This window comes from Dromiciops gliroides, chromosome 5 (assembly GCF_019393635.1).
Source record: "Dromiciops gliroides isolate mDroGli1 chromosome 5, mDroGli1.pri, whole genome shotgun sequence".
Taxonomy (NCBI): Eukaryota; Metazoa; Chordata; class Mammalia; order Microbiotheria; family Microbiotheriidae; genus Dromiciops; species Dromiciops gliroides.
This window is the reverse complement of record NC_057865.1, coordinates 278,722,864-278,740,381: the sequence shown is the minus strand read 5'-3', so window position 1 is coordinate 278,740,381 and position 17,518 is coordinate 278,722,864. Positions and strand designations below refer to the sequence as shown.

At 40.3% G+C, this 17,518-nt stretch overlaps 1 protein-coding gene across 8 annotated transcripts in view; it reads right to left on the bottom strand.

Moving 5' to 3' along the window:
* The window catches only part of MYBPC1 (myosin binding protein C1), a 103,653-nt gene extending 86,480 nt beyond the window's left edge, over positions 1-17,173 (bottom strand). For all 8 annotated transcript variants that reach the window (XM_043966819.1, XM_043966822.1, XM_043966820.1 and 5 more), the window contains exon 1: positions 17,055-17,173. In XM_043966819.1, coding sequence (XP_043822754.1) covers positions 17,055-17,079 — 25 coding nt within the window. In that variant the 5' untranslated portion in view covers positions 17,080-17,173. The remainder of the gene's footprint in view (positions 1-17,054) is intronic.
* Between the last annotated feature and the right edge of the window lie 345 nt (positions 17,174-17,518).

Here is a 17,518-nt window from a genome sequence, read left to right as displayed (position 1 = left end):
TGGTCTTGTTTCTGCAGCTCTATAAAGGGCTTGGTTCCTTTCCAGGGGGGAGCCCACTTCTTGCTCTCTGTAGTCAAGGGTTTCATAATTAGTTATTTAAAGGGAAAGAAACATCACATAAGCCTTCTGGAAAGTGCCTTCCAGACCTGTGGAAACTAGAGACAGAAGCCCAGAGTTCTACTCCCAGCTCCCCTTCCACCACTAGCTGTGTGACCCTGAGCAAGTTGTTGCATCATTCTTCACCTCTGTTTTCTCATCTATAAACAAAGGCATTGAATCGCATGATCGCTAGAAGTCTCTAACATTCTACAATTAAATGTGAATACATTAATCATTAATCAAATGAGATAGTACATATAAAGCCCTTGCAAACCTGATATTATTCCTAAACTTGTCTACAAAAGCTTTGCTCTGTCTCTCCATGTAAGCCTAAATAGAGAAAGCATGGCACAGTGGGTAGGGTGTTGGACTTCAAGTGAGAAACCCCTTGGTTCCATTGCCACCTCTAACATTTGCTGGCTGTGTGACCATGGGCAAATCATTTAATCTCTCAGAGCCTCAGTTCTCCCATATGTAAAAATGGGAATAATAATATCTATTCTTCCTATTTCACAGTGTTACGGCAAGGCTCAGATAATAAAACATACATCAAGGACAACCTCAATGTGTTTTACAGCTCTAATGAAGGAGGCGTTATAGGTGTTATTATTTCCAGGACAGCTTAGGTGAAAGAGCTGAGAAACACTGGAACTGTGTACAGAAACCCCATTCTTTAGATGCCAAAATGCTTTTTCTCCCCCACAAAAGTTAGATTGTGAAATTCAAGCCTGAAACTGGGCTACAGTGAATTTGATCAGTTTTGTGTAAAGTGAAAAATGTCGATGATGTTTATTCCTCCTCCCTGGAGTGAGACAGACGATGCCCAGGGCACAGGATCAATAGTGTCAAATGGAAGAAAAGCATGAGACTTTTGTAAACTAGACCATTCTCAGTCTTGTAGCTTCTTTTGCTTGGTGCTGTTTTTATTTCCCCTTAGGAACAGAGCATTCCATTGAATTGGAACAAATCTTAGGGGTCACTGAGAACAACAAATGAAGAAATTGAGAAGTGATGGGGAAGTGAGGCCAAGGTCACACTGATTAAGTGTAGAGTCCAGAATTTAAAAACCCTTGTGTCTCAGTCCAAGGAAGAGAATTTTTGGTTCAACATTTCTGAAATGCCTACTTAGACTTGGCAGTCGGTAGAGACAAAAATTAAATAGTTCCTGCCCTTGATGAGCTTACACTCCAACAGAAACTGGTCATTGTTGAGTCTATAAAGGTCTAGTTTATATTCTCATTTAACCCACATTGGATCCAGGCCCCTAGACATTAGCTAGTTCATTGGTAGCTCAGCCTCTTGGCTTTGACCCAACATTTGAAAAAAAAAAGACTCCCCAGATTAGAAGATGAGCTCTTGACCATTCTCCAAGTAATATTCATTTCACATTATTCCATAAGGACATTGCTGGGCAGGGGGATGGAACAAGGTGGAGGGGGGAGGCATGGGAGATTCCATGTAACTCTTGCCCCAAGCCTTCTTTGGGGCTCTCATTAGGTTCCTTTTTAAAAATAGAGGAAGGAGATGCCTGATGCCAGGTGTGACCATAAAAAGAAAATTCACCAGCAGTGAACACAGTGGCTGTCAATCAGTTGCCCATCAACCTGCCTGTGTCCACATATATTTACATATAATGTTCCTCATTTGCTGAACTCAGGAAATCCCAGGCTCTCTTTCACCCCCTGAGAATGGAATCTGGAAGACTGACTATGTGATACTATGACTCCAATTACTTTAAGACATTTCCAGTCATTCCTGGAATAAAGATAAACTCTACATGCTCCCCAAATTCAAGAAGTTTAATATATTCATTCAAAGAAGAGTAGAGTAGGAGTGTAGGATTTATAGTCTGAGGGACCTGGTTCAAACACTTTTTCGGCTATACTTCTGAGTAGTAGTTTTGGGCAAATGGCTTCTCCTGGCTGTACCCCAGTTCCCCCTTAGTAAAATGACGGACCTGGACTAGATCAGGGTTTCATTTTTCTTTTCTTTTTCTTTCTTTCTTTCCTTTTCTTTTTTTTTTTTTTTGGCAGGGAAATGAGAGTTAAGTGATTTGCCCAGGGTCACACAGCTAGTAAGTATCAAGTGTCTAAGGTCAGATTTGAACTCAGGTCCTCCTGAATCCAGGGTCAGTGTATTATCCACTGTGCCACCTACCTTCCCAAGATCAGGGTTTCTTTTTTTTTCTGATAAAAGTATTTTATTATTTTCCAGTTACATGTAGAGATAGTTTTCAATATTTGTTTATATAAGATTTCCAATTTCAAATTTTTCTCCCCCCCTCCCTTCCCTCCCCATGAAGATCAGGGTTTCTTAACCTGGGATCTATAGATCTCTCAGTTTCAAGGGTTCCATGAAGTTGGAAGGGAAAAATATTTTGATAACTGTATTTCCACAGAACTGGTTTCCGTTATAATTCTATATATTTTATTTTATACACTTATAAGTGTTCTTCTGAGAAGGGGTCCTTAGGCTTTACCAGATGGTCAAAGGGGTCTATGACACACCAAAAGGCTAAGAACCCTTGGACTAGATGATTTCTAAGGTCTTTTTAAAAATCCTATGATCTTACCCCTATGATCAGCTGCAATCAGAGAGAAAATACACATTCACCTGCTCAGAACTAATCTATTCCTGTCCAAATATTCAAAGGGCTGTCACATGGAAGAGGGATTAGGATTTTTTTCTACTTGACCCCAGAGGGCAGAACCAGAAGTGAGGACCTGAAATGGCAAAAAAGCAAATTGAGGCGTGATTTATAAGGTAAAGCTCCTTAACAATTAGAAATCTCTGCAAGTAGGGAAGTGGTGTGGGGGCTCCCTGCCCCCACAGGTCTTGAAGCTACTGGCTGGCTGTTGTAAGAGGAGTTCTAAGCTCTCTTCTAATGTGGAGATTCTGTGAAAGGGGAACAGCCTGTCACTAACTGTCCCCAGGGTGAAAGGACAGGCTGTTACCCATTGAACAGCTGAACATCTCTGACTAGTCATAAGGTCAGAGGTCTAGAGGAAGAAAGGGCCTCAAAGTCTGCTTAGTCCAATCTTCTCCTTTTTCAGATGAGCAAAATGAGGCCCAGGGAGATTCAGGGATCTGTCTGGGACTCTTGGAGACAAAGCATGCGGTTCTGCAATAGAATGGAAAATGGAGCGGTGGTGGTCAAAATCTCCCTGGAGAACCAGCCCACTGTGTATTCTAACATGCCAATGTTAGATATCACAATGGACTTGTGATCCCATCCTGTGTGACCCTCCTCTGTGTCCTCCCATGAGTTCACTATAAAGGGGCTCCACCTGACTGCTCGACACATTGAATCCAAACCATGCAACAGGGAACCATATTTATAGCTGGAGAAAATGGAGACGTTTTAGCTCATGCCCTTGTCAGAGGAGGAGTTAATCATTGCAGGAGGTAAGAAACAATTGTAGGTTAGCCAGAATGCACTTCAAAATGGAATTGAAATGAGAAAGAATTGAATGGATAATTAGCTTTCTGTTTTCTTTGATCAAAGGACATTTTTTTTGGGGGGGGGTGAGGCAATTGGGGTTAAGTGACTTGCCCAGAGTCACACAGCTAATAAGTGTCAACTGTCTGAGTTCGGTTTTGAACTCAGGTCCTCCTGAATCCAGGACCAGTGCTGTATCCACTGTGCCACCTAGCTGCCCCCAAAGGATATTTTAAAGCAGGAAAATCCAGTTTTTCAGATAAAAATTTTCATGGATCCTCATGTTAAAAAAAAAATATATTAGCTGTTTAGAAAATAGCTCGGGGGGGGGGGGCAGCTAGATGGCGCAGTGGATAGAGCACAGGCCCTGGAGTCAGGAGTACCTGAGTTCAAATTTGGCCTCAGACACTTAACACTTACTAGCTGTGTGACCCTGGGCAAGTCACTTAACCCCAATTGCCTCGCTAAAAAAAAAAAAAAGAAAATAGCTCTGGGGGAAAGAGGGAACAGAGACTTAAAATCCTTAGCTCAGTGTCTAATATGAATTAGAAATAGCTTGTATTTAACTAAAGTAGAAGTCAAAGGGAGTTTCCTCAATTCTCTAACCTACTGTGGCATCGGATGTGGCCTGTACATTTTCAAGCACAAAGAAAATTTAAAAACCAGCAGAAACTATTTCTGAACCATTAAAGAATCCAAGATTCAAAGAGGAAGAAAGAATTAAGAAACAGGAAATCGCTTTCCATTAATAACTGAACAATCCCTGTCAGGCCTACCGCTGTCCTCTTGCTTTAGTGTCATGAAATCAAGTTTTCATACTTGAAATTCACTATATGTACACACACACACACACACACACACACACACATATATATATGGTAGATAGTCTATACTATATATACACACATTTGAATGTATATGTACGTGTATGATATGTGTATGTATGGATATAATGTAAAATCATTGAAATTGGTCTGAGTAACTTGTCTATGAAACTGTTGCAGATTATTTGAAGTTCAAGGTTAGAAAGGTCTCAGTGACCATCTAAGGTAACAAGAATCTTCTCTGTAACATCCCCAACAAGTGGACCTTCAGCCTTATTTTGAAGACCTCCAGCAAGGGGGAAAGGCTCAAGACCCACTGTGGAATAGCACTAACCATTAGGAAAGCTTTTTTACAGTGAGTTACAATCTGCCTCTACAGGGTCCATCTATAGTTTTTAGTCCTTCCTCCTGGGGCCAAATCTAATTCTTCTTCCATGTGATAACCATTGAGACATTTCAAGACAAGTTTCATCTCATGTCCTCATTAAGTCTTCTCTTAAACAGGCAGAGTTCCTTCAGGTAATCCTCACTCATGTGGCATGGTCTCCAGGCCTCTCCTGGCCTCTCCTGGCCTTGAATCTCCTCCTCTGGATGTGTTCCAGTTTGTCAGCATCTTTCCTAAAAGGCAGTACTCACAATAGTTCAAATAGGTCCAAATTCTAGACATTATGCTTCTTTCTTAGATCTGTACCTTGTTTCTCCTATCTGAACCTTGTCTAAATCTTGGATATGTAGTGTAAGGGGCTAAAATTCTAGCTCTGCTATCTAAAATCTAACAAGTGGTCACCAATAAATTATAAGCTTTAGCAAGAGTATTTAAGTGTTTAAGTATTTATTAAAGAGCATTAGGATCAGAGAGAAAGGTAAAAATCTAACTATTTCTAAGAGACCCCATCATCCGACCCACCATGGTGAGGTCAGGAACCAAAAGAGAAAAAAACCCTCTGCCAGGGTCCACTTCCTACTTTGTGTCCTCCTCCCAGAAATGGGAGGCTCCTCAAGTTGATTGGCTGGTAGCCTTGATAGACAGTACCCATGAGCAAACGTCACTTCCTGACACCAAGGACCTTGACCGCATGGCTTGCCCTCAGAGGCCTTCTCCTCATGGTGGAGCTTTTCTACAGTAGCTCTCCAACAGGTGGCATCATTCCAATCGTTACAGTAGTTATTTACGTGATGATCCCCCCCCCCCTTAGAATGTGGGCTCCTTGAGGACAGGGACTTTTTGACCTTTCTTCATATTCCCAGTGCTTAGGGACAGTGCCTACCACTTAATAAATGTTTTCTGATTGGCTGATCTGAATGTAGCCCAACTACAACAACTTTCTTGGACACAACATCACATGGCTATCTCATAGGACACTTTCAGTCCACTAAGACCCTCAGGAATTTTTTATTTTTTCACCAGAACTGCCATCAAGCCATTGCTGCAATTGTTTAGTGGATATTTTAAAATTCCAGGATAGAGCATTACCTTTATCCCTATCAAATTTCACTTTTTCTGATTTGGCCTATAATTCTAACCTGTTGAGATCTTTTTGGATCCTGACTGTCATCCAAGGTGCTAGCTGTCCCTTCCAGCTTAGTGTCATCTGTAAATTTGATAAGCATGCCTTCTAAGCCAAGCCTTCAACAGAATCATTGATAAAAATGATGACTACCCAAGGCCAAGATCCCCAGGGGCCTTCCATTAGAGATCTCCCCTGCCCAAACTGATAACTACTCATTGGGCCCAGTCATTTGACCAGTACCAAAATCCACTTAACTGTTCTCTTGTCATCTAGCTCCCATCGCTATCTGGCACACTCACATAGCAGGAGAGGTTTTGCCAAATGCTTTGCTGAAATCTAGGTATATTATGTCCATGGAATTTCACTGATCATTTGGTCTAGTCGCCTTATCAAAAAAGGAAATGAGGTCATCTGGAATGACTTGTTCATGATGACAACATGCTCTTAGTGGCCACTGCTTCCTTTTCTAAATGGCCACAAACCAAAGATTTAGTAACTAAGTTCTAGAATTTTTCCAGGAATCAAAGTCAAGCTCATTGGCTTCTAATTTCAAGATCCCATGCTTTTATGAATGCCAAGGCAGTTGCCTATATATAATCCTGTGGCACCTCTGCTACCGGCAATGCTTTTTCAAACAAAGATTGATGGCAGTAGCCCAACAATCACATCCATAAATCTTTCCATGCTGGGATACTATCTATTCAGGGCAGCCTTAGTGACTCCAAGTGTGTTTAGCAAAGCTAGGTGCTGTCTTGTCATTTTCTCTCCTAGTTTCCATTTCAACTCCTTGTTTCCAAAGCAAGGGTGAACCACATCCTTAATATTTTGAGCCTTCTCTCCATTTTTAACTAAACTTATATCCCTCTGAGCATCACAAACTCAGATGCAACTAGAAAGTTCAATCACTTCAGCTATGCCCTGGATGGTCTCCTAACAGCTGAAGAACTGTAGGTATGGATACCAGCTTCAGGGCTTGCAAGGTCATTTTCCTGCATGCAGTAAATCAAATGGGCCAGACTTCCGATTATTTTTCATTCTTTTCAGTATGATATTCACTTTTAAAAGTTCCCTTTGGGGTAGCTAGATGGCACAGTGGATAGAGCACCAACCCTGGATTCAGGAGGACCTGAGTTCAAATCCAGCCTCAGACACTTAACACTTACTAGCTGTGTGACCCTGGGCAAGTCACTTAACCCCAATTGCCTCACACAAAAAAAAGAAAAAAAAAGGAAAAATTTCCCTTCAATCAGAGACTGTGGCTCTGCTAAACAACAATTCTTGCATATTTGACCCATTCCCAAAGCAACACACTAAAAACTTCTCAAGCATTGTTCCTTTCCATAAATTTTGTGTCCTTTGTACCCCATGAAGAGTGCAGTGCCTTAATGGGCACTATTATTAGAATGTACTGAAAATTGAATAAAAGAGAAGACAGAGGCAGGTAAGCCACTTTGTATATTCAAGTAGGAGATGAAGCTTTGGTTTTCAATTGTTTCAGAATCAGTGCAATAGAGAGGTAGTATGGTATGGTGGTGAGAGCCCTGGACTTAAAAGCAGGAGTCTCTGACATTTCCTGGGTGACTTGGACAAGTGAATTAACCTCTTTGTCCCTCAGTTTTGTCACCTACAAAATGGGGATAATAATAATAGCTTCCTCACATTACTTTGTAAATAATGAACAACTATATAAATTTGAGCTTTTTTTTTTTTTTGGTGAGGCAATTGGGGTTAAGTGACTTGCCCAGGGTCACACAGGCTTATTTAAAAAAAATAATAATTTAAAGAGCTTTTCATCAATTTAAAGAGCTCACTGTTCAACACAGCAAGGGCTGGATGTACCAAAGGAGACAATGCCTCATATTCCTGTGTGGGAACGGTGCTTTTCAATATAGACTTCACAGATTAAACGGAGTGTAGGTTTTTAAAAAAAAAATCCCTAATGAATAAACAAATTATTCTGGTCATAAAAGTACAGGTAAATGACTTCAGTGATTAACCTTGGTAAGTGAACTGTGAAAAATCAAATTCAAGTGAAATAGACCTTCAAGGTTCAAATGAGCATGTAAATGACTTCCCTCCCAGGCTATACCCACAAAGCTCCAAAAGATAGGGCCAGGTGAAAGATAATGCCCTGAGAGGAAGAGCTATTTTTCTTTTGATCTGGCTCCATTTGCTTGCTATATTTGTACAAGACCTTCCACCTCTGGTCTCTGGAATGCTCTTAGCTCTGCCTCTCAGAACTCATTGATTCCTTTCAAGGATCAGTCTAAGTGCTGCCTCCTACAGGAAGCCCTTCTGGATTGCCTCCCCACGCCTACGCCCCAGGCAATCCCCACAGTCTTTAATCCTGTTACTTTGTGTTTTGGAAGTAACTTGTATTTACTTATCTGTATATAAGCTGTATTTCTCCCAGTAGAATGTAACCTTTCTGAGGACTGGATCCATCTATATTTTGTCTTTTTGTATCCCCACCACCTAGCACAGTGCCTCGCATATAGTAGTAGTTTAAGAAATGCTTTTTGAATTGAAAGAAAATTAAAGTGAATTAAGTTATTTGAATTTTGTAAAGTTCAGATCGATATATGCATATATGTGTGTATACATATATGTGTGTATCTCTGCACAAACATATGCATATGTGTATATATTTGTTTATCTATTTGTTCATTCGTTCATTCATTCATTCATTCATTCACTCGTTTATTTATTATTACACTCCAGGTTTTTTAAAGCAACATTTGCCCAGGTGATTCCTTCTAGGTATAATATATCTATCTCAGCATTCCTCTTCTTGTCCAGGCTACTTCGAAAATCCTTCAAATAAAACATTCTCAGTCCCTCCATCTGCTTGAAACCTGAAGCCATCTAGCTGTATCCACCCTACAGAAGTTTCTGAAGCAGCTAGAAAGAGCAGGGGTGCTGGCTGAGTTCAAATCCAGTCTCAGACACTTGCTAGCTGTGTCCCTCCCCCCCCCCCAACCCCGAAAGTCACTTAAATTCTGCCTGCTTCAGTTTCCTCAATTGTATAATGGGGATAATAACAGCGCCTACCTCACAGGATTGTCGTGAGGATCAAATGAAATTAATTTGTAAAGTTCCTGGCAAATGGTAGGTACTCTATAAACACTTATCCCTTTCCTTTCCTATCCCCTATGGCCAAAATGAGGCAGAGCACTGAGGAAGCTCCCCGAGAAGGTGAAAATGACAAGCTGATACTTAGAAAGAATCTTAGATAGCTAACCTGAAGAACAGTCTTTCCTGTTACTAGCCCAGCAATAGCCCTGCCCAATCCTAAGGTACCCTATACCCAATTTGCCTCTTGTCTAACCTGAAACTTATATAAGCTTTGTTCTTTTGTTCCTTCAGGCAATCTATAATTGTATAGGTGGGACTCCCTGGCTGGTAAACTTAATGAATCCTCAGTAGTTCCTTAAAAAAAAAAAATAGGGGCAGCTAGGTGGTACACCAGCCCTGGATTCAGGAGGACCTGAGTTCAAATCTGGCCTCAGACACTTGACACTAGCTGTGTGACCCTGGACAAGTCACTTAACCTTCATTGCCCTGCAAATAAAAAAGAAAGAAAGAAAGAAAGAAAGAAAGAAAGAAAGAAAGAAAGAAAGAAAGAAAGAAAGAAAGAAAGAAGGAAGGAAGGAAGGAAGGAAGGAAGGAAGGAAGGAAGGAAGGAAGGAAAGAAAGAAAGAAAGAAAGAAAGAAAGAAAGAAAGAAAGAAAGAAAGAAAGAAAGAAAGAAAGAAAGAAAGAAAGAAAAAAAGAAAGAAAGAAAGAAAGAAAGGAAGGAAGGAAGGAAGGAAGGAAGGAAGGAAGAAAGAAAGAAAAAAAGAAAGAAAACAAAAGAAGTATTACTTCATTGAAGTCTCGCAACAATCCTATGGGGCGGGAGCTACCTTTGCTAATGGAAGCATCATTCTTATTTTACAGATAAGAAAACCGAGGTTTGGGAAGATCAAGTCATTTGCCCATGGCCACACAGCTAATGGTGGTGGTGAAATCTGAACCAAGTTCTTCCTGCCTGTAAGCCCGGGACTTTCTCTGCTGCTTCTCCCCTTCTCTTTGGTTATATAGATAGATACAGCCAGAACACTGTAGCTCCTGCCACCAGGGTGTCATCTTTCATTGCCTTTGAAATGGCCCTTCACAGTCCTCTCTGGACTTGGTGTCAGCTCAGAGAGACCTGAGAACAAGAGCGGCTCTTCCGAAGACATGCTGGACGAGAAGCGAGGATGTAGCTTGTTTTTCAAAAGCTTTTTCAAAGTGATATATTTAGGACCTAGGAGAGGAAAGAATTGGCCAGTCCTTTATTTATCTTCCTAACAGGTGCAATGTGCAGCTCCATAAAGACATCCAGCCTACTGAGGGGGACAGCCCTTGCCAAGTGCAAAGCCCCCTCTAGTGTCCAGTTCCCTTCTGGGTATTCCCGTAAGGAGACATACTAAATCCACCCCATGGATTGTTAGGATGGCAGAGCACATTTTCTCAAGGGAGAAAATGGGAGGAAAAAAAGATGACACTCTGGTCATGGTGTCTATACTTTGCCACTAAAGTCAGGGGGGAAATATTTTCTTCTCCCTGAAACAAAACCAACCATCCAAATCAACAGCATTTCTTAGCCCGTTTGAGTCACGGACAAAGATTTTTCTCCCTCAAAAATGCTTTCACACTTTTGGAAGTGAGATATCATCCTGTGTCACTAGGGTGGAGGATGAAGGTCAAAGAGTGAATATGAGAGGAGGGTTCACATGACATGGCATGGCCCTGGCTCCTTTGCTGGCCCGTTAGCAAAACTTTGAGCCATGCTTAGAAATAGGGGAGAGGTAACAAAGGCTGATACAGAAATACCTACTTTTCATGCTGGCACGAAATTGTAACATCGAGTCTTTAAAAGCCCAAGAAGGAAACAAGTTATGGAAACTTGCCTGACCCAAACCACTGAAAAGAGGAAATTTATGCAAAACACAGTGTCAAAGGAACTGGAACAAAAGGCCAATACTTTAAATTTTGAAGGCACAAGAGTAATACGCTGACTATTTCTGGCATGAGCCCCTGCTCTCAAAAAAGACCTGAGATCAAAGTAATATGCTGGATTTTTCTTTTTTTTTAAAAAAAGGAGGCATCAGAACAGAACAAGTGCAATGCAACACAACAGGCATACACTATTAGAGTTGGAAGGGACTTTGAGGTCCTTCAGTTCTACCTTATCATTTTACATATGAAGAAACTGAGGCACAGAGAGGTGAAGTGTTTTGACCAAAATTATAATAGTTTAAAAGACACAGGTCTGACAGTCACTTTTCTGCTCAAAAACCTTGGTGGCTCCCTATTGCCCCTAGTATGAAATGCAAACTCATAGACTTGGCACTTAAATTTCCAGGCAACAGATTAATCCTCTTCATGAACTCTACCTTCTTGTCAATCTGGACTTTCTTCTGCTCCCTTCAATAGGCATCAACCCATCTTTGGCTCCTGTGCCTTCACTCAGTCTCTCCTTTCTCCACGCCTGGAATGTAGTCCCTCCATCTCTCAGAAGCCTTGGCTCCTTCGAGACTTAGCTCAGGCTCCACCTTTTTCCTGGAGCTTTTCCTACATAGTTGGTGCTTCATAAATGTTCATTGGGTGGAGCTTAGATTTGAACCAAGCTTTTCTAATTCCAAAATAAATGTTGATTGATTGATATCTCCTTTTTTTATGTTTCTTTGTTTTAAATTTGCTACAGGAGTCTTCCAAGAATATGTTCATTTTCAAAAAGCCACAAATTCGATTCATATTCAGGTCCAACCCTGGTGATTCCTAACAAAAACCTCTCATAGGTCAAGGGGAAAATGGTCTCTGATTCTTAGTAAAAGTGTAATTTTCTGAAAGGGTGAAGCTTTAAGGCGTCTGACTAGCCTGTTCTGCAGAAACTAGTCTTGGAAGCTCATTTCCCTGAAGGTGTTTGTTGTGTTGGGGAGAGCATGATAATCTACCTATGAATCAGGGGCTGTCTCTTCCATTATGATATGACACTCTCCATTAGAAAATAAATTCTTTTAGGGTAGGGATTGATTTTTTTTTGTTCTTGTATCTGTATCCCTAGCACCTACCATAGTGGTTGGCACATAGTAGGTACTTAATAAATGCTTGTTCATTAGATTTGTTTGATGGATAAAGATTCCCATATTTTAACGATATTTCAAAGACCTTCAGAAAAGAAAGAGGGGCTACAATGTTCCAGTTGTGTTTCATGATTCTTAAAATTAAGTGCAGAAATGGCCAACGGAAGGATCCTTTCTAGACTGATGAGATAAAACTTCCAAATTAACAGTAACAGAAACCTGGGGTTGTGGGTTCTTTCCTCCAGCCTCTCTCAAGGTGTTTTATTATGCTATCCTGTTCTTAATAGGGCAATGCTCTACTTGTGGGTTTTGTTTTTGTTTTTCTGGTCTGGGTTGGGAATTGGGGTGGAGAGTGGGGGACATTACAAACAGTAAAGCTCCCAGGTATCAAATAAAATACAGAGTAGGTTTCTCTCTGCTCATGTGTGTAGAGATAACAATGGCACATTTAAAAAGAAAATTCTTTCTTCCAAAAGGGGATCTCTCAGTCAATGGATTAAGATCTGTCTCTCTTTAATGAGACCTCCATTAGAGTTCTACTGCATCTGACCTTCCTCCTCCTTAAGACTCAGGCCCATTGCCAAACTCTTAGAATTAACCCCATGTAGACTGAGGGCACCTGAAAATGTTGAAAAGTCTCTTTATTGAGCTACTAACTTGTTCCTGGGATAGGTCCCTGGATCTCTAAAACAGACAAGGCAGCTGGGTTAGGCCAATAGTTCCTTCTGATTTACAGGAGGTGGCTCTTTTGTTACAGTAGAATGCTATCCTCTCTAAAAAAACAAACCCTGAAAGTCCTAGGTACACCTGTCTTGGTGGTAGGGTTGGTTTCTGCAAATGGTGTGAAATTAGCTTGGGAAGATTGCCAAAGCCCATCAGCTTGGTGTCCTGCTTGGTTCATGCGGCTGTCTTTTGGGAAGTGGATGGATCAAGGTGACCATGATCGATGCTCGTGCCAGCAAATCACAATTTTGCCAAGGGCTGGGGGGGAATTGTCTGGGATATTGAATGAGTTTCTATGTTCCCAAGGACAAAATACCAAAATGTAGCTTTATTAAAGGAGAGCTCTATAATTTGTACGATCGCTATTTCAATCCTTTTGAAGAAAAATATCTTCTCCGACTATTCATGGACTTTGGCTGTGTGACCATGAGCAGATCGTTAAAGCTCCTTGAGTTTCTGTTTCCTCATTGCAAAATGGAGATAATAATAGCTATAATGCATACTTCACAGGGCGGCAGTGAGAATTACATCATATACATATATATGTACATGTATATGTGGGTATATATGTACATGCAGATGTATATGTATGTATATATGTATGTTGCAAACACTAAATCTTATATAAATGTTAGTCATTGTTGATAGTTTATTTTTTTGAGACAGGACCTGCAATTTTATATCTGTAAGTAACTCCCAGTAAGGTAACTCCCTCTACCAATGCCAGTCAAGAACTATTCTGCAACTTGACATTTTAGAGGTTTACCCGAGAAGTTATTGAGGTCACAGCCAGGACATGACAAAGGTAGGGCTTGACCCCAGATGTTCTGGACTCTGTGACTGGCTATTTATCCGTTATGCTGCACTGCTTCTTATTACTATTATCATTTGCTATTGGCATCACTACTAGTATTACTATTTTATATCAACAATTTTTAAACTGAATTCTTCAAATGATGAGAACCAGCCAACTAGAAGGTACACATAAAAAGCCCACAGGGTGATGGGAATGACCTCAGGAGGATCTGTACATCATGGAAACTTCTGTCTCCACCAAATGTAAAAGTCAAAATCTTTGTTTGACAAGAGAAAGCTTTATTTCTTATTCTCTCTGAATTGCCTAGATGTATTCTAACATTCCCTCACTGGCTCCCCAGGATAGAGGCAGTGCAGTTGGGTAGAGAAGGCCCTGGGTGTACAAAGTGCTTGGCTCTGCTGTTTATTATCTGTGTGACTTTGGGGAAGTTGCTTAACCTCAGGAGGCCTCAGTTTCCTCCTCTGTAAAGTATGTATGTGTGAGAGGGCTAAGCTAGTCAATCTCTTTTTTAAAAAAGCATTTTCATTTATTTCATTAAATATTTCCCAATTACATTTTTTAAAAATTTAATATTAATTTCTTAAAATTTTGAGTTCCAAATTTTCTCCCTCCTTCCCACCCCTCCCCTGCCCCTTAAGAAGGCAAGCAATATGATATAAGCTATACATGTCAAGTCATGCAAAACATATTTCCATATTAACCATGTTGCAAAAGAAAACGCCCACATACAAAACCAAGAAAAATAAGGAAAGCAAAAAATGACAAAGCTAGTCGACCTCAAAGATCCCTTCTGCTAAGTCCTGAGATCCCATGAAAAGATTCTGAATGCATCCAGTCATGTTATTTGCCAGCAATTTGGTGAGATTTTCTATCATGTAGTGATCAAAATCAAATTAGTTCCATAACTCGGAAATTATTTTGTGAAGCTTTGTCACACTGTACTTTCTTGTTTTTTATTTAGAATTTTATTTTTCCTGAATTACATGTAGAAACAAATTTTAGCATCAATTTTTAAAATTTTGTGTTCCAAATTCTCTTCCTCTCTCCCTCCCCACACCCCTTAAGAACTCAAGCAATTCAATATAACATTGTACTTTCTTTGAAATACTAAGAAGCAACCATAATCTTCTAGTGTAATCATAATAATATTTATTGAACCTCTAAGTCAGTTTGCTCATCTGTAAAATGGGGACCCTAATAATATTTGATCTTCACAGGATCAAATGAGACAAGACATGTAAAGCTTTGTCCACTTTAAAGTGATATACAAATGCTGGATGCTATCAGTCACTTCATTTGAAACAAGAATCACCTCTGCTCCTGCACTATATACTATATTAGGGAATAGGAACTGAACCTCTGATTTGATTGGCACAGGGAAATGTCTTGACCAATATAAGATGGTAAAGATCTTCTCTACCACTTAAGTCTTAGAGAGCTGCCACCCCTGGTCAGCACGATGCAGAGACTAGCTCCAAACCCAGGTCTTCCCAGCTCCATATCTGGCTTTCTATGCACTCTGCCATCTACACCATATTGGCTACATAGTATGGGATATGAGAACACCTATGCTAAGAGGCCAATCAATCCACAAGCATTTATGAAGAACCTGCTATGTGTGCTAGATATTGGGGCTACAAATATGATAAATGAAATAATGCCTATTTGAAATGACCTTACAACAGTAAAAGCCTAAATCTTTATCTTTTTATAGGTAGAGATGTCTAATTAATAACAGAACCTTGACAGTAATACTGCGGGGAAAGGAAGCCTTTCAGAATTCTTTCCCACCATGATCTCCCAAGTAGTTCAATAAATATTTTTTAAACTCTGACTTTGCATGCAGATGTCACTGAAGAATGCTAAATGAGCCCCTCTCATTGGTCAGAAAATTCAGGGGTGAAGGCAGCCCTGGTTAGGGTCTTGTTAAAACCAAAACCAGGCAAAGTCACGTGAAAACACTGGTATCTGTGAGCTTCTCAGTCTGTTAATTATACTCCTTTGGGCTTGGAATGAACTAACCCTGGCCGTCCGCAAATTCAGGGCAGTTAAAAAGGTTAGAAGCAACATTTTGGTTTTAGTCAGAAATCACAGAAGGCATTCCACCCCCAGTAAGCCTTGGAGTAGCCAGTCAAGTGACAGATCAAATAAAGAGGACACTTAATGCACATGTAAATCATTTGCATTACCAATCAGACACTTTAGAAGGCTTTGGACTCTCAGCCTGAGATTCTGGATTAAGCCACCATATTCATGCATGCATTTGGTGCAGCTATTTTGGGTGGGATACTTCATCCATCATTGTCCTCCAGTACGAAGTAAGGCCAACTAGTAAACTGATCACCCCAGCCTGTCAACACTCTGGGCTTAATGACATAAAGAAAATATACTGAAAAGATGCTTCGAATCATGCATTTTCCTTCATAGTTTAACTTGGAGCCTAAGGTTGTGCAGCATCTTTTCCAAGGCCCTAAAAAGGAATGACTAGAAAGCATTAAAAAATAATAAACAAGTCTACACGAAATAAATGCTTTTTGATTCATCCTTTATGTTTTCTTCTAATCAGCTTCTATTCTAATTTGCACAGACAGATTTTAAGGGTTCAGTAAGCAGTAAATGAAAGATTAAGTGGATAAAATTATTTCATTTTGAAGATTTACCTTCCAAAACTAAGCCTGGCATATGTACTATTAATTTGGAGGAATGTGAACAATGTAAAGCCAAACTGGGAGAGGAGAATATTTACCAATATATAAAATGAACTCCCAGAATGCTCTTTTTAGTGATAAATCTTTTCCCTGCACAATGGAAAATTTTTCTCATTGGAGGATATATTTACAAGAAAACAAATCCTATTAATAAGCCACATAGGTAGGTAGAGTCTTTTTCTGTATATCTGATATATCCTATGAATAACCATGAGACTTTAATAATCTAGTGGATATTACAGTTTTATAAAGTGTGAATAAAGATTCTATTTTGATCATTTTCCATGAATACATTAGCCTTGTATTTCTGACATTAGCAAAACAATATTGCATGTCTAGTTGACTGCCCTGAGCTTTCTTATTTGAAACCTTATCTCCTTTATTAGTTCAATCTGTTAAAAGAAGCCATTTCAAGTCTTATCTCAAACACCACAAATAAACATGAAATGTTTCTGATGAATGATTTTAGCGGTGGTGGTCTGAAAAAAAAATACACCTGAAAAGGTAACTTCCCAACTATAAAGAATTTAAATGTTCCAAATGATAAGGATGCACAAGATCAAACTTCTGACTATTCCAAGCAAAATTCCTTTATAAACTTTGGGAATCAGCTTCCCCCTCCCCCCTCTAATGGATAAAATGCTATGGATCAGGATTTTTCAGTTTTAGCTTTTTTTTCGGGGGGGGGGGCAGGATTTTTACTACAACACAATCATCTGACCTAAATTCCCTGTTATGACATTTCCTCCCTAAGCCACACTGATGACACCTAAGTCATCAGGCACAATACTTTCTTTAAAATGCGATGTTGAAAGACTTCTTACCCTCTTTCTTGGTGGGCTCTGGCATTGTGGAGAGCTTTCTTCTTTCCTGTGCTGGTTGATGGAGACCCCAAGGCCTGCTGAGAGATGCTGCTGGTCAGTTTGACAAGCAGATGGGAAGAATTCCTGGGCTTTATATATGGCCTGGGACACTCAATCACGCTGGCGCCTCCTCTGTCCACCGTGCAGAGTTGCTGGAACTTGACAGCTAGGGGAGCCTCGCTCCCTCACATCTGTTGTCTGCACTCGTTGTGCTTGCTCTCCCTGCCATTGGAAGGAATCTCCACTTCAGCTCATGTGGCTGAGAAGAGAGAGTACCTCTAACTTTCTAAATTCAGCAGCTACAGCTGCATGTTCTCATTCTCTCTCCTCTTTGCTTCTCCCTCCTTCCTTTCTCCCTCTCATCTTCAGTCTTTTTTTCCCGTTCCCTTCTCCCTCTTTCCCCTCTATTGTCTCTCTCCCCTCCC